The 27,837-nt window shown below is 31.2% G+C and overlaps 2 protein-coding genes across 7 annotated transcripts; both read right to left on the bottom strand.

Annotated features, from left to right (window-relative positions):
* Window positions 1-10,424: 10,424 nt before the first annotated feature.
* LOC118050643 (low-specificity L-threonine aldolase 1) lies at window positions 10,425-15,098 on the bottom strand. 6 transcript variants are annotated; one of them, XM_035061036.2, is made up of 11 exons: window positions 14,939-15,098; window positions 14,151-14,256; window positions 13,190-13,637; window positions 12,221-12,332; window positions 11,987-12,037; window positions 11,815-11,886; window positions 11,589-11,721; window positions 11,400-11,458; window positions 11,031-11,131; window positions 10,688-10,754; window positions 10,425-10,590 (listed from the first exon to the last, which is right to left on the bottom strand). In XM_035061036.2, exons 3-11 carry the CDS (start codon window positions 13,630-13,632, stop codon window positions 10,549-10,551), a joined length of 1,080 nt encoding a protein of 359 aa, XP_034916927.1. In that variant the 5' UTR covers window positions 13,633-13,637; window positions 14,151-14,256; window positions 14,939-15,098; the 3' UTR covers window positions 10,425-10,548. The 6 variants fall into 6 exon arrangements, with proteins under 6 accessions (XP_034916927.1, XP_034916930.1, XP_034916925.1 ...); XM_035061039.2 differs by having other exon boundaries at window positions 14,930-15,075; XM_035061034.2 differs by lacking the exon at window positions 14,939-15,098 and adding an exon at window positions 14,643-14,897.
* A 5,474-nt stretch (window positions 15,099-20,572) lies between these two features.
* Window positions 20,573-27,758, bottom strand: LOC118050641 (cell division cycle 5-like protein). The gene is made up of 4 exons (XM_035061033.2): window positions 27,404-27,758; window positions 25,328-27,046; window positions 23,291-23,572; window positions 20,573-21,816 (listed from the first exon to the last, which is right to left on the bottom strand). The coding sequence occupies exons 1-4, from the start codon at window positions 27,578-27,580 to the stop codon at window positions 20,947-20,949; spliced, it is 3,048 nt and encodes a 1,015-aa protein (XP_034916924.1). The 5' UTR covers window positions 27,581-27,758; the 3' UTR covers window positions 20,573-20,946.
* Window positions 27,759-27,837: the final 79 nt, after the last annotated feature.

Below are 27,837 nucleotides of genomic sequence, written 5' to 3'. Positions count from 1 at the left end.
ATCCAAAAGGGGAAAAAAGAAAAAAGAAGAGAGAAGTGTGTATATTTTTGTGAGAGTGTGGCATCTTGGCATTCATCATATAGAGTGAAGATTAAGTGTTGTGAATTATCTAGGAGATGGTCTAGTAATAAAAGCTCGGGACAAAGAGGTTTGTTTCTTTTATGATTTCAGGTTTAAGTCCTATGATTGTTTATATGATAGTCACTAGAGGTTTATATGATCATTATTTTAAGGGTTCATGAAATTAGTCGAAATGCACACAAACTGACCCGGACACCCATGTTAAAAAAAAGAGTGTTGTGAGCTTATTATATTGGACGGTTCTAAAATTATTATCTTTTGTATGTTTGCGTGGTTATGTATATTTAATAAGTATATTCCTTGGTTTCTCTCAAGTCAAGCATAAATAAAATACATTTTTGTAAGAGTGTGGTAGCTTATGTAAACTTATTTGATTAGTTAAATACCTTCTGTTTTTTTACACTAAATCTTATGTATAATTGTATTTTAAATATTGGTTTTATAAAAACTAAAATAACATATTTTTTATTTATGTAGACTTATTTTTATTTATTTATTTTACATGCAAAAAGTATATCTCACAATAATTTTAACTAAAAATATTTTTTAAAAAACATAACTAAAATTATTGCTTTAAAACAATAATAAAAAACATATACTAAAGTAACATGGAAGTGATGTCGGCATAAAAATACATAAAAGTAGTGCAGACAAACTTGACTAAAACCACACAGACACACATGTATATGCACTTTATAATAATAAATTATAGTTTTTTGTTTAATTTGAGATTTTTTGAGAGAACAAATGTAAGTGTACTGGTTGAACTACAATTAACGGGGATGAAATATAATCGAGAAAGTTTAGTGGAAAATCTTGTTGAGTTGCTAGCCCAGATTTGATTGCATTTTTTGTGATGTCTTTCAATGTCTCGCAGATACCATAATATATAATAATTTAAATTATTAGGTTAAATTGATTTTTTAATATAATATCAAAGCTTTAATAATAAAATAGTTCATGAATTTAAATCTCATCATCTTTATTTATTTAATAAAAATTAAGCATACGATAATGTAAGCTTGTACAAATTTTAAGGCTAAATAATTTTCATTTAAGAAAATATATTAAATAATAATATAAATCATATCTCGAGATCTAATCTATATTTGTGTAAGTTATTAAGTTGCATTTGTTTATATATATATATATATATATAAAAGGACCAGCTACACAGTGAAAAATACTTTTTTTTATCATGGGGATTTTGACAAGGATGTGTAAAGATGATGTGCCTTCACACAAAATGTCATCTTCACTTTGCCTTTAATTTGCAAATTATTGAAGCAACAGCTATCTGTGAGTGAGTAAAATCACGATGCAAAAGATTCCTACACTGTGGTACAGTCGGTGAGATGCTGGGGACGACGACTATTTGCTCAATCATAACCTTCTCCTCCCCCACCTAAGCCAAGGAGAAAAAAGAAAAGAAAAAAAAGGGAGCTGTAATTGATAAAGAGATTAAACAACCGGCAAGCAATATATATGGATAAATTAATAAATGGTGCCCACCTTACACCTAAATAATATTGACATAGTTATCAATTCTAAAACTATGTGGTTTAAAAAATATCATGATTTTGAATAAAAAATTAATAAACAAACATTGTAATTCACGCAGTTAGATCTCACTCAGATTTGACGAGTATAGTATCTAACTTAACTTAGAGTATGTTTTTATTTAATAGTTTATAAATAACTTTCCGATTCTTAAATCAGCAGGTGATAATTACCATGAAAGAAATAATAAACAAGGAGATTGAGAGGAAAATTGCAAGAAAACATGATACAAGCACTTATACTAGGGCATCATGAAACTTTAGGAGAAAACATGATTCATTCATAAATTGTGCTAACATGTGGCCTGATAAGATTAGCACCTTCTTTTTATATTTATAAATTAAAGTGAATGTTTTTATCAATAAAACTAAATTACACAGCATACACCATGCCATTTCATCATATTTTAAATAATGAAATAGGAAAATATTAATGCTGCTAACATACAAATAAATAGCAACAAAATAAACCCTAATCTCAAGGTTAATCTCTAAACTAAATTACACGTATAATTTTCTCAAAATCAAAGTTTACTAAACTTGAAAATCTAGAATTATAATTATATAACCAAAACTCATGTACACTTCAATGTCCCTACAATAAAATTAACTCTTAATTGTATTTGTTGAAAATTAAAAGAAAAGCTATGATGATCAAATATTTTTTTTAGTTAATATGGAAGTCCAGATTAAGATTACACATATCTCGACTAATTTTACTAGTTCTAAAATTAATAACTATATTATAAGTTTCTAATAATTATAAAATTTATGAGACTCAAACTAATTATTTCTAGATATGAATGACAGCATTTTATAATGATCATTATTATATATCTTTTATTTCTTTATTTAAAAACATTTTAGTGGCAATAATGGTATATTTTCACCATCACATCACATCCTTGATCTGAAACCACAAATTCATATATGAGCAATGTTTACTGAGGTGGTGATAATTATTATTTGGCAATTACATCATTGACTGGCTTGCTACCTCCAACCCTCAGAAACTTCCCATGCATCAATGGGCCAAGATTGCGCAATGTTTACTGGGTGGGTCATCATAAGTCTGGGTACTAATTATTTTTAACTGTTGTAGATTCGATGTGATTTTTAAAATATATTTTTTAAAAAATATATTAAAATTTTTTTTTTAGATTTATATTTTATTTTTACACATCAAACCATTAAAAAACACCCGAAAAGAATCAATTTAATGTTTTTTAAACCAAAAACACTTCAAAAAGAAAAAACTAACGCATTGACAAACAAACACTCAGAATTTAGCTAGATTTTCAAAATTCTCTTATGAAAAAAAGATGTCCAAACTGACATGAGATAAAGTTCACTAAAGTTGTTCAAAGAAAAAAAAAATGTAAAAGATGGGGCTATAGTTAGTTTTCAAGACTTGTTCAACAGTCGTTGACGTTCAGTGGCCGAGTTGAAGAGTTTTTAGAAGATTGGGGACTGATATTGATAGATTTTAGAGTGTGGGGACTGAAAAGGAAAGTTTAAGAATCTAAGAGGGTCAAAATATAGTTTGGTAAGTAGCTTTATGGCACGAAAGTCAAGGAAGACACTGTTGTAAAAGGGAAGGCTAAACCTTCTACTTAGAGAAAGAGCAAGGTTTCCTTCAATGGGATCTACGACCTAGTTAGCATCAGGTTCCTAGAAGATGTTGAGGCCAAGAAATAAGCTTTATTATTAGTTTAATTTAGTTTTTAAGAAGAACACTCTGTTTTTTGGAAAGGAAAATACAAAAGTATTAGCCCAGATTGCTTCCTGGGTTCATCTTGTTTCTTTCTCAGGGAACAGAATGATTCTATGGAAATCTGTGTTTTTCTGCGCAATTGGTCCCCATTTCAGCCCAAAATGTACCACAAAAATAAAATAAAATAAAAGAGAGATAATAAGTGTTTATTTTTACGTTACAGTTTATTTTTTAAATATTTTTTATTTTTAAAAAATATAAAATTAATTTTTTAAATGTTTTTAAAAGTATTGATATTAAAAATAAAAATAAAATATTATTTTAATATATTTTTAATTAAAATAACACTTTTAAAAAACATCTTATATCACAATTCCAAATCTTCACTAACTAGTGTAGTATTTTTTAAGAATAACATTTTTTAATATTTTTTTAAAATAAATTTTTTATAAATTACGTGTTGTTGGTAATATTGTAACTTGTTTTTTTTTTTTGGTTAATTGTGGATGTCCAGACCAACTTACACGTATTTTGTCTAATTTCTAGAGGTTTTGAAATTAATAACCATATAAGTCTCCAATAACTCTGAAATTTATAGCATTTAAATTAATAATCTCTGAAAAACAAATCCAGAACCTGACTAATTAAACCACTCTGATATCATGTGGTTGTGTTGTTTGTAACAAAGTAACCCATTAAACATTAAATGTGGTATTTTTCATAACAAATTTTAGCTTATCTTTCCAAAGTTTTTCCGTGAGAAAGTGTTATTTGAAGAAGAAGAATTATTTTTACAAACTTCACTCCTATTTCCTGCTAGATCATGAGAATATATATAGCTGTTTCTTTATGAGTTGAAATCTTGGCAATTATTTTAATGTTCAATTTCTTTCAACTTTATATTTATTCTTTAGCTATCGAATCTTATAGTACAATTTTTACAACTCTTATATTATTATTATTATTATTATTATCCCGTAATTTTAACGTCTTAGAGGACCGTCATTTAGGTTTTCATTTCTATAATTCAAAGTTACTTTGGTGTGATAGCTCGAGTAGACAGTTATGATATATATCTTTCATTAATGGAACATTTTATTGTTCTCTCTTTGTATTTTTCTTGTGATCCCTAAACTAACCGTTCCTACCATATTGAACTCCTCTTGTCCTTCTTTTTATTGAAGAAAATTGTTATTTGACAAAAAAAAAATTAAGAAGAAGATGTCCATGAGTTACTTTGTTCTTCTTGTTTTTATTTTTTATTTTTGTATTTTTTATCACTAAATGGGTTAAGATTATTTTAATTATTTAGTTTAATTATTTGTGATTGATTTTATTATAATATAACACGAGGGGAACAAATAATTATGCAAAATGTTAAACATTAATAAAAAAGGAAAAAAAACTTAAAAAATACAAATGGATCATTGGATCATAATCTTAAAATGTTATTTCTCAATATTTAGTGTTTATCATAATTATGTTAGTTTTTAAAATTGTTCTTTGAAAATTAAGAAGTTAAAAGATTTGGGTTTTAAGGTTTGGATAGGGAGGGAGGGAGCGAGCTTACCCTTTTATGTAGATGTTAGGCCTATTAAAGGGGAAAAAAATAATGAGAGATTAATCATTAGTAAATCTCAATTTTTAAATAATCATTTTAATTTAAAATTTTAAGATATTACATGAGATTCTAATATATAATTTATATTACTTTTTAATATACTTCCTTAAATAAGAACTTTTTAACTTAAAATTTGTACAAGGTTATAGTATTTTATAATTAATTTTTATCAAATAAATAAGATGATGATATTCAAACTCGTGATCTCTTAATCGTAGAACTCTAATATTATGTTAAAAAATAATTTCAACCTAAAAATTTAAATTATTTAGTAATATTTCAAAAAATAATTTATAACATTCTCTATCACTAATAAAATGTTATCTTACGCAAGTAGAAGTAGGACCTACAAATACTTATTATCCTAAACCTCACATTTATATGGGTTAGAAAACAATAAATTAATAGCACTTAATAATTTCCCGTGCCTTTAATAAGAAATTTAAAATTTAGAGTCTAACCTATATCAAATAAGATATTAACCTGGTAAAACTTAATTGACCTATCTAAGTTTTAGTGTTTATTGACCCAACAATTGATTATCATTATCATTTAAATAAAAACTCATAAATCAACTTAATCATATAATATATATATATATATATATATATATATATATTATTTTATTTCTAAGTCGAGTATGACAACTATGCCTCTTCCTCTAACTAGAAATCCCAAACCTCCATTCTCTCGGAGAAAAAGGGTATATCAGGTACGAGCCCTAGGTTGCTCATATGATGGCCACTGGAGGCTTACATGGTCATTAACTTCAGGGTCCGTGGGATTAGTCGAGGTGCGCGTAAGCTGGCCCGGACACCCACGTTAAACTAAAAAAAAAAAAAAAAAAAGGGCAGAGAATGTCAAGGATCATCGTTCACAATCTCTTCAGAAGATAGAAATCGATGGATTAAGCAAGAGAAACAAGCTTTGTTCATGTTGAGATAGGCCTAGCTAGGGTTCATCAGGGGGAATTAATTTTGCTGCTTTCGATTATCATCACTGCCATGGAAAGTACACAAAGAATACTATAATCCTGCCTAGATAAAGGAACGAATTAAACTTATAATACAAAAGGGTAAGTCTAAAAACTTCCATTTTGAGTAACAAACATATTTCCTGCATCTAGAATCGAAAGCTGCATAAAGAATTCCATGGCTGCATGCCATGGAGGTGACATGTTGTTAGCTCCCTGAGCTAGATGCTGCTATCGAGGACTAGGTTTGCTACTACTCCCGATAAGAGGATTAAAACAAATATATTCAAAGAGAATGAAAATTGAAATGGATAATGTCCAGTTTTGGCTGCCCTGAGAGTATGAAATACTAAACACATGTTTGTTTTTATATTTTAAAAGTAATTTTAAAAAAATTATTAATTTTAAATTAATATATTTTTAGTATTTTTTAATTATTTTGAAGTGCTGATGTCAAAAATAATTTTTTAAAAATAAAAAAATATCATTAGCATGTATTTTGACATGAAAAGTTATTTGAAAAATAACTGTAACCACGCTATCAAATAAGCTTTAAGTATTGCTTGTATTCATGTTTTGAAAATATTTTTTTATTTTTAGATTATTTGAATATGTTAATATTTAAAATAATTTATAAAAAATTAAAAAACATATTACTTTGATGTATTTTCAAGCGAAAAACACTTTGAAAAACAACTGCAATCACACTCTCAAACACTCTTACATGTAGATGCACATGTTGATGTGTGTTAATAGAATATTATATGAATGAACAATGTTATTAAACTTGCCGTGGAAAGATAAATATTTGGTTGCTTGTTAAACTGATTTTTATTCTTTATTTCTGGTTAGATTTAAATTAAATTGGATTAAAATTAACTCAATTAACTTGATAAATCAATTAATAACTCACTCAATTCAATCACATTGTTTTAAATTTTAAAACAATTATATTTTAAATAGATTTAATTAATTTAAATTAATCTGTTTATTACATGCATAAACCAAGCCAGGCCATGGACTAGATATGTAAAAACTTTGAAAATGAATAATGTCCCACATTCATCCATATTAATTAGAACTAATTGAGAGTAAAAAATAATTGTTCCTCTTCATAAATCCCTATTTACTAAAACAATGATTTTTTTTTCTTCTTTTTTCTTTATATTTTTTCATCTATAAATAGTAGAAATCGAATCACCTTTTGTTATCCTAAACATACATACATTAAAATATAACAACACTGTTTTACTAAATACTAATAATGTTATTGTAAGCCAATAAAAAAAACTATATAGGTGAAAAGTTATTGATTTCTAAAAATAATTTTTTTTCACACACATGCTATGCTATGTAAAAAGACAACAACATGATTTTACAAAATGAAATTAGTGCTATTGGGAAGCCATTAAAAATAAATTAAAATAAAATGATGCATGAGTAAAAAGTTTTCTATTTCTAAAAATAAATATTTTCGTACACATGACTATGTAAAAAGATGCCAGCATAGTTTTACGAAATTAATCTAACACTAGTACTTTAACCCCAGAAAATAAAATGAGATTAAAATAAAATAGCGTTGTTTTGGTGAAGAATATTCTTTTTTTTTTTTTTAATGAGTCCTCCAAGTTTACTTTTCTTTTAGTCTTTGGTTTCCCAATTCTTCTATTTTCGGCCAATTGCAACCTTTTTCTAAATATTTTTTTTTAATTTTATCCTTAATTAATTAAATAAATGTCATGCATGTAGTGTTTAATTTTCAATTATTTAAGCAATTTCAACCATTTTCTTAGTAGTGTTTTTTACCAATTCCACCCTTGATTTCATTTTTTTTATTCCCTTATTTTGAAATATATATATTTTTTAAAAATCACTTTTTTTTATATTGAAATATTTTCTAAGGGTATTTAAGGAGATAAAAAAATCGACTTGCAACAATGATAGAGAATGCTATCATATAATTGCACGAGGGCACAAATAAATTATTATTATTATTATTATTACTAGTAGTAGTAATAGTATTAACAGTAAATTAAAAAAAGATGATGTTTTTACTATGCACTACCTCACAAAAAATTATTAATTTTAATAGTGTTTTTTTTATTATGTATTTTCTTGTCTAATTTTATTCTTCAATATTTGATTTTATTAGAATTGGACTTCATAATTTATTATGGTTTGTTTTATATGTGGTTAACTTAGTCTTATAACCCATGTCATGAGTTAACTTAGTTGACTTAAGTTTTTTTTTTTTTTTTAATTGATATTTGTTTTCTATTTCACCATTTAACATTAGGTTAATTAGAAATTAAGTTTCATGATTTATTTTAGTTAATTTTTATGAGATTATCTCGATCTCATGACATAAGTAGAGGATTTAGTGGGTTAACCTGATTGACTTGAATTTTTTTTATTTTTAATTTTATCATTCAACATTGAGTTGATTATGAATTAAGTTTTGTAATTTGTTTTAATTTGCTTTCTATAAAGTTATCATGATCTTATGACTTGGATCATATGTTTTGTATGTTAACCCATGTAAACTCAAGTTATTTTATTTTGTCCTGTTTTTAGATTGAATTTTTTTTTTCATTCTCATCATTTAGTAATTTTTTTATATTGAAAATTAAGTTGTATAAGTTGTTTTGACTTGTTGGTTATTATAGTCTTAAGACCTTGATCGTGGATTTGGCATGTCAACCCGAGTTGATTCGGATTATTTTTTTTGTTTATTTTTTATAAGATTATCTCGATCTCATAATTCGGGTCATGGTTTTGATAGGTTAATTCAAGTTATTTTTTAAAAAAAATTTCTTGATTCTTTTATTTAACACTAGGTTGATTGAGAATTGAGTTTTATAATTAGTTTTGATTTGTGTTATATGAGGTTATCATAGTCTCATAATTCAGGTCACAAGTTTGACAGGTTGACTCGGATCAATTCAATATTTGTGCCATTTCAATATATATTTTTTAAAAATAGTATCTTGAATCTTTGAGTCAAATTATGTTTTTACTAATCTCTCGAGCTATTTTTGAACCCACCAAGTCAATCAAGTTATATCAAGTTAACCTTTACTTGATTTAATTTTTTATCTACTAGAAAAACACTAGCAACACTAGGATGTTTCTTTTGTATATTAAAAAAATAAAAAAAAAATCAACAGCATAATAATATAGCTAATTCTACAATGCAACATAAATTTATAATACCATAATTGGTTAAATTATTCATGCATGCTTCCTTACATTTGAAAAGAAAAACAAATCCAATGTAACTAAAAAAAATCAATTTTAAATTTAATGCAAGTATATTTCTCATACTTAACTCGTTAAATAACTGCTTATGACTCTAAATTAATCCACATATTATTTGATCAACTTATAAGTAATTGGATCAACTCACAAGTCATTAGATCAATTATTTTTAATGTTATTTTATTCTAATTATTTTTTAATAATAATGTTCGTGACCTGGCTGAGTTTAACTAGATTAAGTGGGTCACTAAAACCTTATCATGTCAATATTCAATCAAACTTAACTAGAAATCCAAATCTAGTTATGCTAAAAATTGTGAATTTTTCAAGTTAATCAATTGATTAGGTATAGCAAGTAGGATAATAAATGTTGGAACTCTTAATTAATCTCTGTTTTTTTCTTTAAATGCGTTATGATATGGGATAATTCTTCAAATCAATTTCCATATCAATCAAAATTGAATTCGAGTTGTGTGGCAATTCTTGAAGAGATAGAAGGACTTAGCTCGATATGTGTGCGAGTGTGTGTATGCAATCGAGATGTGAGTGTCCTTAGTCAAGAGATAATAGGATACACAAAGCCTCTTGCACCTCGCCTCTCTCTTAAACTCTTGTACCAAGATTTTTACCCTTGAAAATCTGTGTGCTACAACAATTATTTTTCCTTTTCCTTTTTTTTTTTAAAAAAAAATATTATAAATCTTTTTATTTTTTGAAATTATTTTGGTCACCTACTCAATGATTTGTGTGTCATGCTGAGAAAAATTCTCCAGGTTAAAAATTCTTAAAACCACTGTACAAATTATTATTTGTTTTGTTTTTTATTTTATTTAAAAAAAACAAAAACAAAACCAGATAAATTATAAATTTATCCAATATATATAATTTTTTGTGTCTAAAACTAACATCTTAATTAATCGGGTCGCTCATGTTTATTATTGTAATAACACTTATTTTTTAAAATACTTTTCATTTAAAAATATATCTAAATAATATTTTATTTTTAACAAATTTATTTTTAATATTAGCATATAATCTAAAAATACAAAAACATAATTTAAAATAAATAAAAATTTTAAAAATATAATTTAACCACGAAAATAAACACCACCAACCTTAGGACTCGTAAGTGACCATGCATTACACAAGCCCAACAAAAGCAAAGGAAGAGCCCAAGATCATAACACATAAGCTTATAAGCCCAAACAAAGATATGAATTGATACAATATAAGTTTTTTTTTATTATTACTATATTATTCCATATTTATTAAACTCGACCATGAGTTGACTTGAGAATTGATACGATATCTGATACAACATGAATTGATACAATTTCTTCCACTAGTTGCCATTTTCTTCCTGCACCCTCCCAGCCAAAGCTTGCTGCAATATTAAAATCAGCAGAGATTCAAGTTTCAGTTCTTGAATAGCCATTAGAAATGAGCAAGATATAAATGGAGAGCAGTGTTGCATCAACTACCTTAAAGCAGGAGAGCGTGTACTGCACATCACTCTCTGAAATCTGGTGGTGAAGGACAACCCTAATCCTGAAAGTGGCGAGAAAGACGAGAAAAGAACTCAGCATTAGCTAGCCATGCAAGTATGTATCTTCGGGACGTGTTAGAGATTAATATATAGAACCATTCATAGGACCTTAACCTATAACTGTTGAGATGGTTTTTTGATTTGTCGTAGGGCTGTAACCATACATAAAACTAGTATGGTTACTGCGAATTCAAGCAACATAAAACCAAATGAGATGCGCTGCTTTTTCTTTTTCTTTTTTGCTAGAATTCATGGGAATATTTGGGGTTTCAACGGACCTGACTAGGCTCTCTTGCATTACAAGTATACCATGCTGTTCCAAGTTCTTGCACAGCTTTTCTGCTGTGATTTTTGCTCCCTCTACTACGTCAAAAAATATCTGGTCACACAAAATTATAAACAAGTGTAAATGTATCATTTGTCCAGGGTCACCAAATAAAAGCTTTGAACAGGCAAACGTAGAGATGTGTACGAGACAGAGATGTTCTCATATTTGTGCATGAATTTGTTGAAACTACAGAAAAATACTCGATTAAACAGGGAAATATAATAGGACCACAAATACTTATGAACGAGTTTTGCAATCGAGATGAATTGATGAACTGGGAAATACACATTTTATAACTTCTGGCAACTAAATTACTCACAATATTGGTCTCAACAGCAGCAACGTTCAGCCTTAGTCCTTTAATTTGATTCAGCCCCTCTAAAAAGTTAAAGCAAGTAAAGATTATCGGTTGATTTGCGGGGGGGGGGGGGGGCAAAAAGAGAGTGACTCTGTATTATAGAACACAAGAAGGAAAGGGCTAAATTATATAAATAGGGACACCATGTACCTGCTAGCATCTTAGCTTTCTTGTGATCATCCCCAAGCTTTGGAACATTCTCGTGAAGAGCAACTAAAGCAGCAGCACAAAGGATACCAACTTGTCTCATTCCACCTCCTAAGGTTTTCCTCAGGATTCTAGCCTAAAAGAGAACGTATGATAATACGAGAGTTAGTATCCAAAAAAAAAAAAAAAAGTTGGTGTTCTTCCTTAAAAAAGTAAAATTTCATCCTACCTTGGCAATAAAACTTTTGGAACCAACAATAACAGAGCCAACAGGTGCACCTACACCTTTTGATAGACACACCTGGTTCAAAAGTTTGAGATACATGAAGGAACAGAATTCATTAACTAGCAACATTTTGAGAACGAAAGTGACTATTAGATTCCTGGCCACATAATCATACCGAAGCTGAATCTGCAGCTTGTAAAAGCCTGTGAACTGGAACTCCGAGTGCCTGAGATTTTTTTTTTCTGGATCAGATACTGGAAGGTGGAAACAGTAGATTGTGCATGCTTTTGCATCACAGAAAACAATGGAGCACATGCATTATCTCAATCAACACATGCGTGGAAGAGCAATTTGCTCCCAAACTTATTACATAATCATAAATGAGCACATCGAAAATTGTTTTACTCACTATAGATGCATTAAAAATGCGAGCCCCATCAATGTGAAGCTTTAAACCATGCTTTTTAGCTAATTCTCCAACTTTGTCGGTATATTCTGCAGACAAGCATCTACCACCGCAGCTGCATTGATTAGAGATCATCCCATAAGACATAACAGTTGAACTAAAAATGTAGAAGATACAGCAAAAGAAAAGATGAATCTCTTTCCAATGGTACCAAAATTTCAGAAAATTAAAAAGAATAAGAAAAACAGAGTATCCAGAAATATAATGCAATTATCAATTATTAAATAACAGCCTGTTAGTAATATGCTAGTCAGTATTAACTAAGTTCAACAAAAATCCCATATCCAAGTCAATATAGAAGAAGAGCACCTGAAGTTCACTAAAAACTTTGATAGATTCCAATGCTCCATTCGGTTTTAAAGCCATATAATTGTTCTTACATGCACTAATAATTCTTTTTTAATCCAGTCCTAGATATGCAATTTTCTATTAAATTCCACCCAGTTGAGCTAGAAGAGGTTCCGTCTTTTCGTTCAAAATTTACAGAAGTTACCATCTACAGTTGCAGAAGCAGCGCGCCTAGCATAAGACTAAGAAAGCAACAGGAAAGTGAAAAAACAAAAGCAGTGTTAAACCAAATCTACCAACTGTCCCTCACAGAAAATTACAGGGATCAAGGTGAAGTTCACTCCACTTTTTTTTAATTCAAAATTTGGAAGTGTGCAGCTTCTATCTGCAGTGATACAATCATTGAGCTCCCTAACATTGATAGACAACCAAGGGAGATATCGATGTTGTCCTCACTTGCAAGTGGAGAGAAACTTGATCACAATAAGATACATTAAGGAACATGCCAACATCAAAATATGAGTCACAAAATATTAGAGTAATAGATGGGATAAACCATTGTGCAACATAAATTAGTTACTCCACCAAAATATTTTAATGTCATGGAAGAATAAAAACACTCACTTGGCTTGTGTATTCTCCAAACAGATGAGCCTGGTAGTTGGATACACAATCTCCCCTCTAGGATCTCTAATTGCAGCTTCAATTAAATCAATATCCATCGTTCCATCATCGTTATTCTTCACGGTCCGAGGATGAACACCTCCGATTGTTGAGATGCCTCCATTCTCATAAATATGGATATGAGAGTTATTTCCAAGTATTACCTCACTTCCCCTAATGTTACAATGCACAAGAACACTAACAAGGTTACCCATAGTGCCTGATGGAACAAATAGAGCTGCCTCCTTGCCCGTGACTTTTGCCATTTCAGTTTCTAACCGTAATGCACTTGGATCATAACTCAAGACATCATCATCAACCTCAGCATTTGCCATAGCAGCCCTCATTGCTTCAGTTGGTTTCGTGACAGTGTCAGACCGGAGATCCACTGTTCTAGTCACCATTCTTGCTATAAAGTACAATACAACAATAACAAAAAATCAGTCCACTCCTAAATTCATATCTTCACATGGTTATGAAAGTTTCAAAATGTAGAGCAAATTAAGATAGAAATTTCCAATTGTGAAGGAAAATTGATTAACGACAAAACTGCTGAGGATTTAAGCCCCTCTTAACCCAAAAAATGACAACCACAGAGTTATGTTCACAAGTCATGACTATTTCCTTCTAACACTAATTTTTACAAGAAAGTAAGACAATATAAATCTTTGTTTAATTCATAACCAAAGTTTTAAGATCTGATCAGAAACCAAATTCAACTAAATTGATCCTTAATCGAAGTGGGATAATCCAAGTCACTGATAATATTATTCAGTTGCTCTGTTACTGTGAGGGCTAGTACAGCAGGCCCAATGCATATTGAACTAGTCTTAAGGAAATTAAAGAGATATTAGCTAAAACCCAGTGAAGAATTTAACTCTGTACATGAAAAGGCAAAGAAAGAAAGACAGAGATGGACTACCTGTGCAAGTTCCTTTTCTTTTCTGATTTTAACCCTGAAATTTCAACCTCTAAACCTGACACCAAGAAAGTTTCTCAATTGAACTGGCTGCCCACTCCCTTAAATTCTGCACGCAAGCAAGAATCATGAGAATTTCTATACAAATTACTTGTAATATACATTAGAATTCAAAACCCACAAAAATTATCAGGAAAAACTAAGCAAGATCATTTCCATACATGAACTCGGAGAAATCAACTCTAACTTGCATGTCACCAAGAACAAGAACAAAAGAAAAACCAGTTAATCAACGCAATAATCTTACAATAATCACTCTATAAGCAACCTTGACTCCAATTTTCATTCAAGAAGAAGTTTAGGCTAAAATCAAACTCTTTCATTTAGCCCAAAATCTGCAGAGTTTTATACATTGAGCTCAAGGAAACCACCAAAAAGCCATGCAAGTCATCTTTAAATATGTACGTATTTCAACAAAATTTCCAAGAAACTAACCTTACCCGCCAGGGACTCAAGGTCAAGAAATGAAACAAGCCCTCTACTTTTCTTAATATAATTAAAAGAAACCTGGAGAATACATCACCCTGAAAGCCTTTCAAGACTTGAAGAAAAATCTTGAACAAGAATCCAGAAAACAAAGCTAACCAGAATTGTGTATTTCATGTGAGTGAGCGAGGACACAAGCTAGCTAACCTGTCCACTTGGGACAGAAATGCTTTGGCATGGCATGCAGTGGCCAAAACCACATAAATAAGTTAAAAAGCTAAAAAGAGAGGAATCACAAGATAAACCTGCACCAGCAGCCGGTGGCAGCATGCAATCCACTAGAAATTACGAAAAAACCTTCTGTTTCTTTCTCTCTTGCTTTCTTGAAATCTGATAAAGCTTAATCACTGCCTGCCCTTATAAAGGGAGAGAGACAAGACAGTACTGTATCAGCACTAGCATACTGTTTTGGAACGCCGACCAGTTAAGAATTTTAAATTTTTTAAGAAATTTTTTTTTAATATTTTTTTATTGTATTAATGTTAGATATAAATTTAAAAAAGTAAAAAAAATATTATTTTTATATATTTAAAAAAATACTTTAAAAATCGATCACTGCCATATATATAAAAAAAAAAAAAAAAAAAAACACATAAAAATCGCTATCTACGTGGTGGAAGGAATGCATGTAATCCACTAGGAATAATGACACTTAGGTAGCTTCCTGAATGCTTCTTATAATTTGTTTTCGTTTTTGCTTTTAATAGCTTATATTTAAAATTATTTTTCATTTAAAAATTATTAGATTGTTAAGTATTTTTTTATAATTTTAATAAGTTAATATTAAAAATAAAAATTATTATAAAAAATATTATTTTTATATATTTTTAATTGAAAAACATTTTACATAACTTCCCTACATAAACACGTTTATATACATATTGATTATATGTTTAAGGTTGATTCCATCCTTATCTCATTATAATTAATAATCTAACCTATTTATAATAGTCAAGAAAGTATACGTTACTAGTTTTTCAAATCATCGTGTTACTAGTTTTTCAAATAATCGTATTACTATTTTAATCAAGTTATAAGAAAAGGAGTTTTCCATAAATCTTATAATCTCGACATAAATAGTATTTTTTTTTTCAATGATAACGTATTTTAAAATAATTTTTTGTATTAAATAAAATAACAAAAAAAGTATTTAATTCAGTTGATAATTTAAACTAATTCGTTTAAATTAAAAAAAAAAAAAGCTTGAACTTTACCTATTCAAATTTTTTTTAAAATTTTATATTAATACATTAAAACAAAAGAAAAACACCTAACATTAATGTAATTTAATATTTTTTTATTTGAAAAGCAAAAGGTATTACAATGCTAATCATATCATTAATCAAGTTATGAAGATTAATACTTTCATAAATCTTATAATTTTGATATAAATAGTAGGGTTTTTTTTTTTAACATGGAATATCCGAGTTAACTTGTGTATATCTCGACTAATTCCACAGACCTTAAAGTTAATGATTATATAAGTCTTCAGTAATTATCATATTAACAACTATATGATTCAAACCTGAAACTATAAAGGAAGACAAATATCTTAATTCCAAGCCCTTATCATTGGACCACCTAGTATATTGTTAATGGTAGGTGTTTTTTTTTAATGAGAGGAGATATTTTAAAATAAATTTGTGTGTTAAAGAAAATAATTTATAAAGTACTTAATTCACTAGAAAATATGAACTAATTAGTTCAATTTGTTTTTAAATTACCCAGAAAAAAATATAATTGCAGCGGGTAATATAAAAATTAAGGAAGGTGGACCGATTTAATTTGGGTCTTCTTTAATAAATGTTTAGCTATGGAAAGCAACTCTATTGGCGGCTGGCGGCTTTACTTTTCAAGAAAGAAAATTTTCCATTGGCTTCCATTTGGTTTTCTTCCTTAAAAATTGACTAATCCTTTAGAATTTTTTTAGGACGTAGTTTTTACTTCATGTCAATAGATTTTGAATAATGCATTTTTAAAAAATTACTTTGTGCTGTTGCATGGTTTTTAAATTCCATCGTTCTGATAAAACAGGTTAATTTGAATTGATGATTAAAAAAAAAAATTAAAATAATATGTTTAAAAATAATATTTTAAAAAAAAAAAGTAAAAGGAATTGGAGACTTTTGTAATGTTTGAATATAGCAATCCCAAATTTTTTTTTTCTACTTTCAATTTCTGATAAAAAAAAAATAAGGCCAGTAGTAGTTTATGATTATGATTCTGAGTCATTTTTATTAAATTTGATTTGGTTTGGTGTGTTAATTAAAATTTAATTTGGACTAGGTTTTAAAATAATAAAATAATTATTTCAGTTGATTTATGATTCAGTTAATCCATTTAAAATTTAAATTTAAATTTTTTAAAATAATATTATTTTAATAAAAATAATATACATAGATACAATACAAATTAGGATTCATTACTATACTTTAAGGCTCCGTTTGGAAACACGGGCCAACCCACATTTTTTAAAAATTTCAAATTTTATTTTTTTATGTTTTTGGATCGTTTTGATGTACTAATCTCAAAAATAATTTTTAAAAACTAATAATAATAAATATTATTTTGATATATCTTCAAGTTAAAAAAATACTTTGAATTACAACAATAACTACATTTCTAAACAGATCTTAAGGTTATATACCAACCTTAGCCCAAAGTTAATACAATATTACTGGGAAAATCAAAATAATCTCTTAATGTCACGAAAGTGATCAAGATTCGAGATATATATCATTAAAAAAAATGGAATCTAAATTCAAAGATTATAACGTACGATAACCTTTTAATGAAAAAATAAAAACTGAGAATATTCAAAAAAAAGAAAGAAAGAAGGAATCTCATGGCAACTCTTCACACAGAGAAGAGAACATCAGGCATTAACCCTGAAAATGACACAAAAATCGTTTGGATTCTAATACTTTAATAAAGATTCTACAGGGATCCAGGAATCTAGAAAAGTGAAACCCCACTACCATCATCAATCGCACTCAAGAATATTGTACATGTAATTGGAATTATGGACCTTCAAAACAAGAAGGGCCACAAAGAGCACCCACTATTTTTACTATGCTTGTATATTTGCCCATTTCAACATTGCCGTCACTTTGTTCGAGACTCGGGTTATGAATTAAATGAGTTAATATAAATTGATTTTGATTTAATTTTAAATAAAATCATTTTAAAATTATTTTTTAAAAAAAATAAAAATAACAATATTTAAAGAAAAATCAAGTTGGATTTTGATTCTGTTTAACCGGACCAACTCCCACATGGTTTTCTTTTAATCCAATCTAGGCTAGGTCTTAGGTTCACCCACTAAGCTAACCGGGTTTAATAACAATGAAATGTTGTGTCAAATTACTGTGAAAAAACTTTTACAAAGCCTAACACGACAATATTATGCAAAATAATTAATGATGTTTCAAAATATGTTATACTTAGAAATGATGTTATTTGATATTTGGATAATAAGTAATCACATGTCCATGTTAATATTTCCGTCTCCAGAGCTTGGAAAATATATAATTGGTGGTACAAGTCCTTGTAGCACATGCAAAAGAGTTCCTTTTAAGTAGGGGTTTAGAGATTCTCTAATGATAAAATCAATGATTTTAAATAAATAATTATAAATAAATAAATAAAAGAAAAAAACTATAAATTTTAATAACAAAAGTGTTTATTCTTGTTTTGATATGATAAATGGTATATGAATTAAAGTATAATACTTGGAGAAAGAAAATTGTGAACCCCTTATTTAAGTGGTTTATAGGATATTTATAATCCCTGAACTTTGTTATTTTGATAAAGTAAAAGGGTTTGAGAGTCATGATATTAATAAGAGATAAAAAATATTCCACATCATTAATGATAGACAAATATCTTTTACACATCATTAATGAAATGAAAATATAGTAGGTCATTGGAAGATATTTTATATACATATAGATGTAGGGAGACAATCATTTTTGACATAATAATTCATGTCAAGTCTTAAAAAAAAAAAAACCAAAGTTTTATAACCTTAACACAAGTCTATAATACCCCTCAGACCAATTGGGTTTGACATGTAGCCAAGTATAAAGGAAGTGAGTTCTGACAACTCATCAAACTTATTCACTTGAACTTCGCTTATGACTAAACTCAAATATATTAGGTATCTTTGTGAAACTCATTTTTATTTAGATTCAGCACGTGATAGAATCGAAGTATATTGAGTCTGACAGCTCACCAAATCTATATTTATTTAGGCTCAACATATAACTAAACTTAATGATATTGAATCTAATAGTTTTCAGAATCACCTATCAATGAGTTACTATCTCGTTATTAAGCTTTTTATATATATATATATATATGATTTTAGATTTTTTCACGAAACATTTAAGGTACTCGTTCATCAATAACGGAAGGCTCTTCCAATAATAATGGCTTATAAAAATGAAAAGCATACATGTATTATGCAAGCAGCTAGTGGTCGATAGGCTAATGTAAAAGTACACAAATTCAGAGGAGGAGAGAGGTTGAAAGGAGGCTTGAGTTTATCCTTCCAGCAGGAAGAAAGGTTCGATTTGGGTTGTGTTTAGTTGGGATGATAATGCCAAAAATGTTATCTAAATTTGGTTGGATATGCTAAACCTAAAAGTGGATGTGCAAGAAAACTAGTGGTGGTTGTGTGTATATCGTTTGTTTTATGATGATGGAATATATTTTTTATTTAAGAATATGTTAAAATATTTTTTAATTTTTTATATTTGCACGTTAAAATCATTAAAAAAATATTATTACGGTTGGCTACGTACGTTAGAATGTGACCAAAGAATAAAGAAAACAGGGGATGCATGGCATCTGAAAGTGCTTTAGGTTTGTTTATGGAACTAAAGGGGATGCTTCAATTAATTATTTTTGTGAGTGTTGAATAGAAATCATGTCCAGGTTGATTAGCTAGTCTCTAACGTCTCTAAAAAAATATTCTGAGATAAAAAAAAATGAGCTTTTTTTACTTGTAATTGTGAAAATGTAGTTAGTCGAAATAATAAAAATATTACTTAACATATTTATTAAATTCTGCCTAGAAACCGATCTAGTTTAGAACTTGAATTATCGAGTTGAGTCAAATTAACTAAAGTTAGAACTTATTCAAATTAAAACTCAGCTAGAGTCAGTGTAATTTGGGGAAAACACGCATCATTTTCCAGTTTGGCAAGCGTGGCTCAAATGGGACGATGACTTCAACCACGTTATCCAGTGAGCTTGTTTAGTGCATTCAATTCTCATTCGAATTCTTGATAATAATTTATGGCTGAGATGGGTGCATTTGTGTTTTTCTTTTTCCAACACCAATCAATCCCAGATTGATATGAAAAATATAAAAATATATGTAGTTGAAAAGATAAACATGAAAATGAAAAATAGTGTCAGCTTATCCTCTCTGTCTTTCCTAGCCAGCTACCTCTTCAAATCTCAAATCTCAAATCACCAGACGTCTTATAATGCATGGAAACTAGATACAATGGCTAGGATGCTTCGAGCCATAGTTCACTAGTCGGAGAATTGCTATGGAAGTTGAATATTTAGAAATCCCAAATGGTAAAATTCACACATGACAATCGCCTTTCAAAGCAGCTGCCCTAACGTTGAAACTCATCTCTCGCCAACTTCTAAACGGTGGCAAGAATATCGAGAAACGATCTCAATCAATGGAACACAAGGACACAACCAGGATAAGCTCAAGCCGGTATTATAAAACACCACATGTGACAACCGTGAACAGCCCCAGGGTCCGGCGAGCAGAACCATCATGCCCTCGGCTACTACTATTCTTGATTCATTACAAAATTTTCCATTCATTAATTGAATACTCAACAGAGGAGAAGTGAATACAACATTTTTCCTTCATAAATATAAAGATTCCTCGACCTAACAACAGTTACACCGAACAGTACATGCAACCAGATTAGTACTTTACCTGGTTTCTTTTGGGCAAAACAGAGCAAAATGATGGGCATCCATGTCCAGTTCTGGTAGGAACATGAGAGGAAAAGGAAAACTCCCGAAAAAATCTGATTAATCACTACAACAATAACCATATCATTATCAACCAGGCACATAACGAGATTAGCCTTGGAGCCGTGCTTCATTTTGTTCACAGAAATCATCCAAGAATAGAGGAACATTTTCATGGATTCTTCAGCAGTTTCTATCCCTTGTTGAACAACTGGGACACTTTCCCCGTCCAATCCTGAATTCCCTAATCAGAGTTAGTAAGATCAATGACAGGCACTTTTCCCTCATCCTTCATTTGATTTACTTTATCATCCCGATTTACTTTATCATCTCCGCCACTGGAAACCTGCATCATATCAGCTTTGTCAAAGTCATCAGCTCTTTCTTGGATACTCTCTCCTTCAACAGAAGCTAAGCCATCCATAATTTCTGTGCTCATAACATCACCAGCATCCCCATCAACAGAAGCATCATTCACCTTAATCTCCACTGCAACACCAACAGTAGATATAATATCTCCTCTGTTTATTGAGTTCTCTGTCAGAACTGGAACTCCATTTTGGTTATTTCCATCTGGACTCAAGGGATTAGCACCAGAAGCTTCATGGCCATTACCTTGTACATGTGTCATCTGCCCCTCATCAGAAGGCACATTATTGGTTAAGCTTATATCCGTGGCCAGTGCACCGTGCACCTTCTCTGAATCAACATCCATTTGCTGCTCTAAAACTTTCTTGTCAGATGAACCAACTGGCATAGAATTTCCATGTTCATCTGGAGTCACGGGTTCAGAGTTCAGTATGGCAGCTTCTGCCAACTCAAGTGCACGATTCTTTGCAGCAATTTCTTCTTGTTGTATTGCTAGTGCTCTGTAATTAATGATGAGCTGTTGTATCCTTTCCAGCTCAGCCACAAGATCCCCATATCTCCTCTGCATAGTTTGCTCTAGCTCCTTTTGCTTCTGAACTTCCTCCCAAAGACCATTGATCCTGTGTGATGCTGCTAATTGCTCTTGCCTCTGCAAAGCTTGGAAGCACTCTAGTTCTGTTCCAGAGGTGTCCATCTGCTTTAAGGTCAACTCAATTGGCGGCAAAAGCTGCCTTTCTGCCCGCATCTGTTCATTCAAATATAAGAAATTTAGCACCGTAAGAATTGTGATCTTGACAAGCTATATGGAGGGTTGAAACAAGCATAAGATCATAGTAGGAATCAGTACTCTAGGGTTCTAAAGATCAGCAAATCTACAGAACTCAGTGCAAAGTTCTCTGGAATTGGCTTTCAGCCTTTCCTTTGCAGCATAGGCGAAAGGTGAAGAAGGCCCCTTCCACCTTTCTCACTGCTTGTTTAACATAGCATTAGAGAGCCCTGCTAGTATGGCATAGAATTAGAGAGCCATGACCACATTTTGTGCTCACAGCTATCATACAAATCTCAGGAAGGAAAAGTCACCAAAAACCAAGAAAAAGCAAGCATGAAACTACAGGAAGTTACATCGCATTAGATATCTTAATATAACAAGCATTAGAGAGAGCCTGGCCACATTTTGTGCTTACAGCTAACTTCCAAATCTCCTTCAATAGGTGCCAATAGCTAACATTTTATTTCTTATATCCGAAAACAGAAAGGAAAAAGTGTGAAAAAGAAAGAAATCGAAAGCATGATATTACAGGAATTTATATTGCATTAGAGATCATAATATAGAGATTGCTGCTTCAGAATTTATGGAGTTGATAATGAAACAGCACCAGAGAAATATTTTGAATCCAAGGACCTCACAACAGCAAATAAACTAATCTAATAGCAATTTCTGTGTCACCATCAAAGGGCTATGACTATATTCTGCAACAAAGATAATGCAACTCTTTTAGCGTGCTCTTTGAGACCATACATTCCAATGACCATAAATTCATAAAGCAACATCAATTTGGACATACAGAGTAATAAGATGCAATTATACGCGAAAATGAGCTTTAATATTGTTTGATTTTAGTTGTTTCATTCAGTTAGGATTCTTCTCTTAATTACTGATATTGACTTTCCTTCTTTAAAAGAGATAATATTAGGGTTTTGCTGCCTATTTAAGAGCACCTTTTCTATGTTGACTTGTTGAAAATAAATTGAACAGTGATAATCAAATTTTGCTCTCCTCTATTTCTTCTCTGTTTATCCCTCTCCTACAGAGGCTTCTTTCTTCTCTGCACTATTTTTCTATTCTTCTATTTAGTCCCTCTCCTACAGGGAATTCTACTTCTCTCTACCTTTGCTACTATCCTGTTCTCGGTACTACTCCAACTTCAATTGTATTATTTTCTGGCTCGACTGTACCGACCGAACAGAGATCTAGTGAAAGGAATAAGAAGTAATACTCTATTCAATCATAAGAACAGAAAAAAGGGTGGAAACTACAAAAAGTAAGAAAAACTAATTAACACACAGTAAGAAAAGGAGATCCTTATAATTTGCTGCAAGAAAGAAAATCAATGACAAGTTGCGCACCACAAGGAACAAAAATAACAACAAAAAGAGTGGTGTAATGTACAGTATGTCTAGAGTCACAACAAAGAAATAGTTGATGAACCACAATATACCTGATAACCTTGTGTGAGAACATTAACCTTCTTCTCAAGCCGTAATGCCTTCTCCCTTTCAGCCTCTAACCTTGTTTTCACATTCTCAAATTCATTCTGCAATGCTGTGAGTTTCTCCATATTTCCAGCAACACTGGAGAGACCATAAGCGTTGCGAGTGGGGAAGTACATGAGGTCATTTATACATGTTTTGTGTGCTTCAACAAATTCATCAAGGGTTTCATCTTCATGGCCCATAGCTACACGTATGTACTGAGCTTCCACTTTTATCAAATTATCAGCCTGTAAAGAAGAATGTAACCATCAGTCAGTGGGCAAACAGACAATCACTCTTCACTAGACATGCTTGTAAAGTCCTATGACAATACATTTTCCAACATTGCAAATATCATTAGAATAAAGATAAAAAAGAACATCCAGCAAACTAGCCAATCTGCCAGTATATAATACATTTCCAACACATCTTGTAATTTTTGCCTTGTATGCTTTGTATCCAAAGATGAAAAAAATGACTATACAAAGATGCAACCTTGAAAGAGAACATAAATATATGGGTTTGAAGATACACAGCAAATCCATCCATGTCAACCTAAAGGTAAAAATGGCTCATGATTCACCTGTGGTAAATAGATTGTGGGCAATGCCAGTGTTAACATAATTCATGAAGGTGAATTGTTGATAATTTTTGGAACATCATCTCCAAGGAGTGCTAATGATTTCACAAAAAGTAAAAGTGCAAACTATGATGTACACACTACGCAACATAAAGTGAGTGAGTTAAAAAATGACTTGCAAAAACAATTTGATAACGAGTTTTTTACCCTAAATCTTTTAATTGAGAAGAATACATTCAGAACTTGATGAAACTTTAATAGAATAATTAAGAGGTAGAAGGTGCAAGGCAAAGCTTCTATGCTTCTATTGCATCATATCTTCCATCAAGCTTCAAAATTATAGGACCCACCATTTTGAGTCATGAGAAATGTAAATGTTGAAATAATGGAAGAAGCATAAAAAAGTTTCAATTACAACAGGAGAGACACAAGATATTTTCCAAGGAGATAATATATTGTAAAGGTGAGTCATCATGTATCATGATGGCCAGCTATAATACCCATCACCAATGTGAATAGCAGAACCAATGACATCACAGGGATTAGTATAACAAGAAGTTGAAATCCTGTTACATTTGCAGATAAAAGGTAATAGCAGGTATTTAGAACCATCTTTGTATCTTAGCAAATAATTTCTACTTCAATCACTTTTGGATACAAATCTTTCTCTGACCTCTCTACTCTTCAATGATCAGAGACACAAGGTCACTCATTCCTAATCTTTAGCTTTTTTTTAAGCCTCTATGTCACTCAAAGTCGCTTGATAGAAAGTGAGACAAGATCTTTTGGAATTTAGCATGTAGTGAAGGTTTGGCTCCTTGGTGAACAAAATTTGAAAAAAAAAAGGATAAGGTTTCAGTTAAGAATGGAGTTTAAAATAAGGCTTTCCACAAATGCAAGATAGGAAGGAAAAAAAAACCACAATAAGGCTTTCCAAAAAAAAGCTAGATAGGAAGCAAAAAAAAAAAACCACCATTGATACTGACTATGATCTAAACATTACACATGCTTATAAGATTAATAAATAGTCAAAACCTGCAACTGTTAAATTTAGCATGCATGCAAAAGTGTAATACTGAGGCGACAAAAAGGGAGAAACTTCCATGGAAAACAAAAGTAATTATAAAAACTTCCTAAATATAATTATCTTCAAAGAATAAAAGTACAGGAAATTGAATAAGAAGCATTAAAATGTGGATACTTTAGAAGTAATGCAGCTACATTAATGAAAGATACACAGTGCTGAACAACAGTGAATATTTGAGATGGATCTAATAACATCATCAAAGAAGTTAAGCAAGAGATATATGGTTACACACACAAACAAAAATAAAGACATACGAAGCATATGACCACAAAAGTAATGATAAAATCATGAAATGGGAGAAGATGTTATTCAGCAAGGACATTATAAAATGCATACTTGTTTCAGCTCATCTTCTTCAAAGTCCTCTATCACAGGAATAGAAGCAGCAGATCTGTTTGAAAGGTGCTTGGAGCCTTTCTTTTTCTCCTTGCTTGGCTTCTCTTCAAGTGGATACTTTGCATTATCATGTTCTAGTAAGGCTAGAAGCTCCTTCCTTATCATTTCATCAGCCTGTTCAATTGATGTAGGAGGAACAAAGGAACTCTTATCCCCATCAGCTCTCAGCAAAGAATCTCTAATTAATTCCAAAGAAGCAGCAGGAGGCCGAGGGAGTTCCCTCTGCAGTACTTTTGATCTCTTCCGAAGTAATGCCTGCTGCCGAGCTTCTTCCTCAGCTTTTGCCCTGGCTATTCTATCAGACATATCCTCTTCAATCTTCTCTTCTGGTTCTTCATTTTCCTCAGGAGGCGGTTGAATGACTATCTGGTATTCATTCTTGGGCTGTGGAAGATTACCAAGACCAGAAATCAAATTCCTTCTCAGATCAGCCTGTCTTCGTTGCTCAAGTTTTGCACTATCATGCATATCCATATCTTCATTTATATGGAGTTCATCCCTGATGGGAGTTCCTTTTGGGGTCATCCCAAAAGAATCCCTTGACGGTGTCATGCCAATTCTGGGCGTAAGAGCAACACCACCAGGAGTTGCAGAAGGAGTCAGCATTGGGTTTGGTGTTTGAATCTCCCGTTTCTTAGGAGTAACACCAGAAAAATCTGAAGGGTGCAACTCTGGATTCTCTCCCCCTAGCAATGGTGTTTGCGACTCCCTCAACCGTGCTAGGTTTTCAGCTTCCATCATTATAGCATCACCCTTGCCAGCAGGAGTTCTTTGAGGGGTTCGTAGTGGTGTCATTCCTTGGCGTGGTGTTTGGGCATAGTTTGCTAAAAGGGCACGTGTTGCACCGCTCCCTTCTGTGAGTTCCTCACTTCCTGCAAGAAGATCACTAGCATACCCCATCTTTGCAATATCCTCCAATTCATGATCTGAAATCTGCGGTGCAGGAAGCATCAATTTTGACCTCTTCCTTACTGTTTCCGGATCATTCAGCTTGTTTGCTTGCAGTATAGCTGATGGGGCATCTTGCCTTTCAGCAATTTTATTCTTTGCCATGTCTTGCTTTCTTAACTGTGCTTCGATGTCCATCCTTTTTTTCCCCTCAAGTTCTTCAATGGTGGTTGGGAACTTAGGTTGTTCCACAGGTCTATCTTCATCAGCAACATCATAAAATCCAGGAGGAGGTTTTTTCTCAAAGGGGATTTCAGAATTATAGTCTATACCTTTTCTCTTCCTCTTTCGATGCCTATTATCAATACCAGCAGCCTTCAGCTCCCTCCTTTTCTGCAAGGAAGCAAGCCTCCTAGCTTCTTCAAGCTGTTTCTCCCGAGCCTTTCTTTTAGCCTTTTTACCTTTAGTATTTGCTAACCTAGCTCGTGCTTCCGAGAGCATTTCCTTCTCATCCTCATCCATATCAACAGGATCTGGACGTGCAGGCTTAGATTCCGGATTTGGATCAATCTCACCAGGGCGCAATTTCCGTGGATCATCACCAGGATCATAGTTGTCATCCTTAACACAAGCTGCATCAAGCAGCTTCTCGTAACGCTCAAGGCACTGCGATGGAGTCCGTCCAACAATAGGTGCAATCGTCCTCCACTGAGTGGGCATGAGCTTAGCAAGATGCAGTAATTTCTCATCCTCCTCTCTAGTCCACTCAGTCTGCAAAAATCCCAACTTTCACTGTCTTGCATTCATCATTAAAACCACCAAAAAATTCCAGGAAACATGTGTTTTTTTCTAATTTCCTAATAAAAACAATCAAAATCCTAAAAACCCACTTAACCATTCATCAACAAAATCACTACATTTCCATTATCCAAAAAAAAAAGTCTTCTGCCAAACAATCACCTTAGAAAACCCTTAAAAATAAAACCCACTTCAACATTCATCAAAAACCACTCCACTATCATCATCCATCCAAAAACAAAACAAGAATTTATCTTCAAGAAACCGAACAAAATCTATCAAAATCCAAGAAGGGCATGAAAATAAGAAAAAGAGGGGAAAAGGACGTACCTTTTTAATGGAAGGGTCAAGCCACTCATACCAACGAGCTTTACATTGCTTAGCAGATTTACGAACAAGAAGAGAAGAAATACGAGCCCACTGATTCTTTCCATATTTCATAACCGCCGCTTTTAGTATTTCATCCTCCGTGTTCTTCCATACTCCACCCTTTATCATGATCCTCATCTTGCCTGCCTTTTCTTTCAAATCCCACTAATCTTTAAATCTTGCAAAAAGGAAGGAGAATGAGATTTGTTAGGGTTTTTGTGTTTTTCTGTCTCTTCAGTCGGTCAAGCAAAGCTAGAGATATGTCTCGCAGAAATCCAAGTTTTTTTTTTTTTTTTTGTCTGATGATGAATGGATCTGGGCTGAAGGTGTCTCTCTTTATTGGGCCGCCAATTTATATGATCGTTGGATCGGACGGTGGGCGTTTTCTGTTTTAA

Source organism: Populus alba, chromosome 19 (genome assembly GCF_005239225.2).
Source record: "Populus alba chromosome 19, ASM523922v2, whole genome shotgun sequence".
NCBI classification, from domain to species: domain Eukaryota; kingdom Viridiplantae; phylum Streptophyta; class Magnoliopsida; order Malpighiales; family Salicaceae; genus Populus; species Populus alba.
Note: the sequence above shows the minus strand (reverse complement) of the source record. Positions and strands in the feature narration are given on the sequence as shown.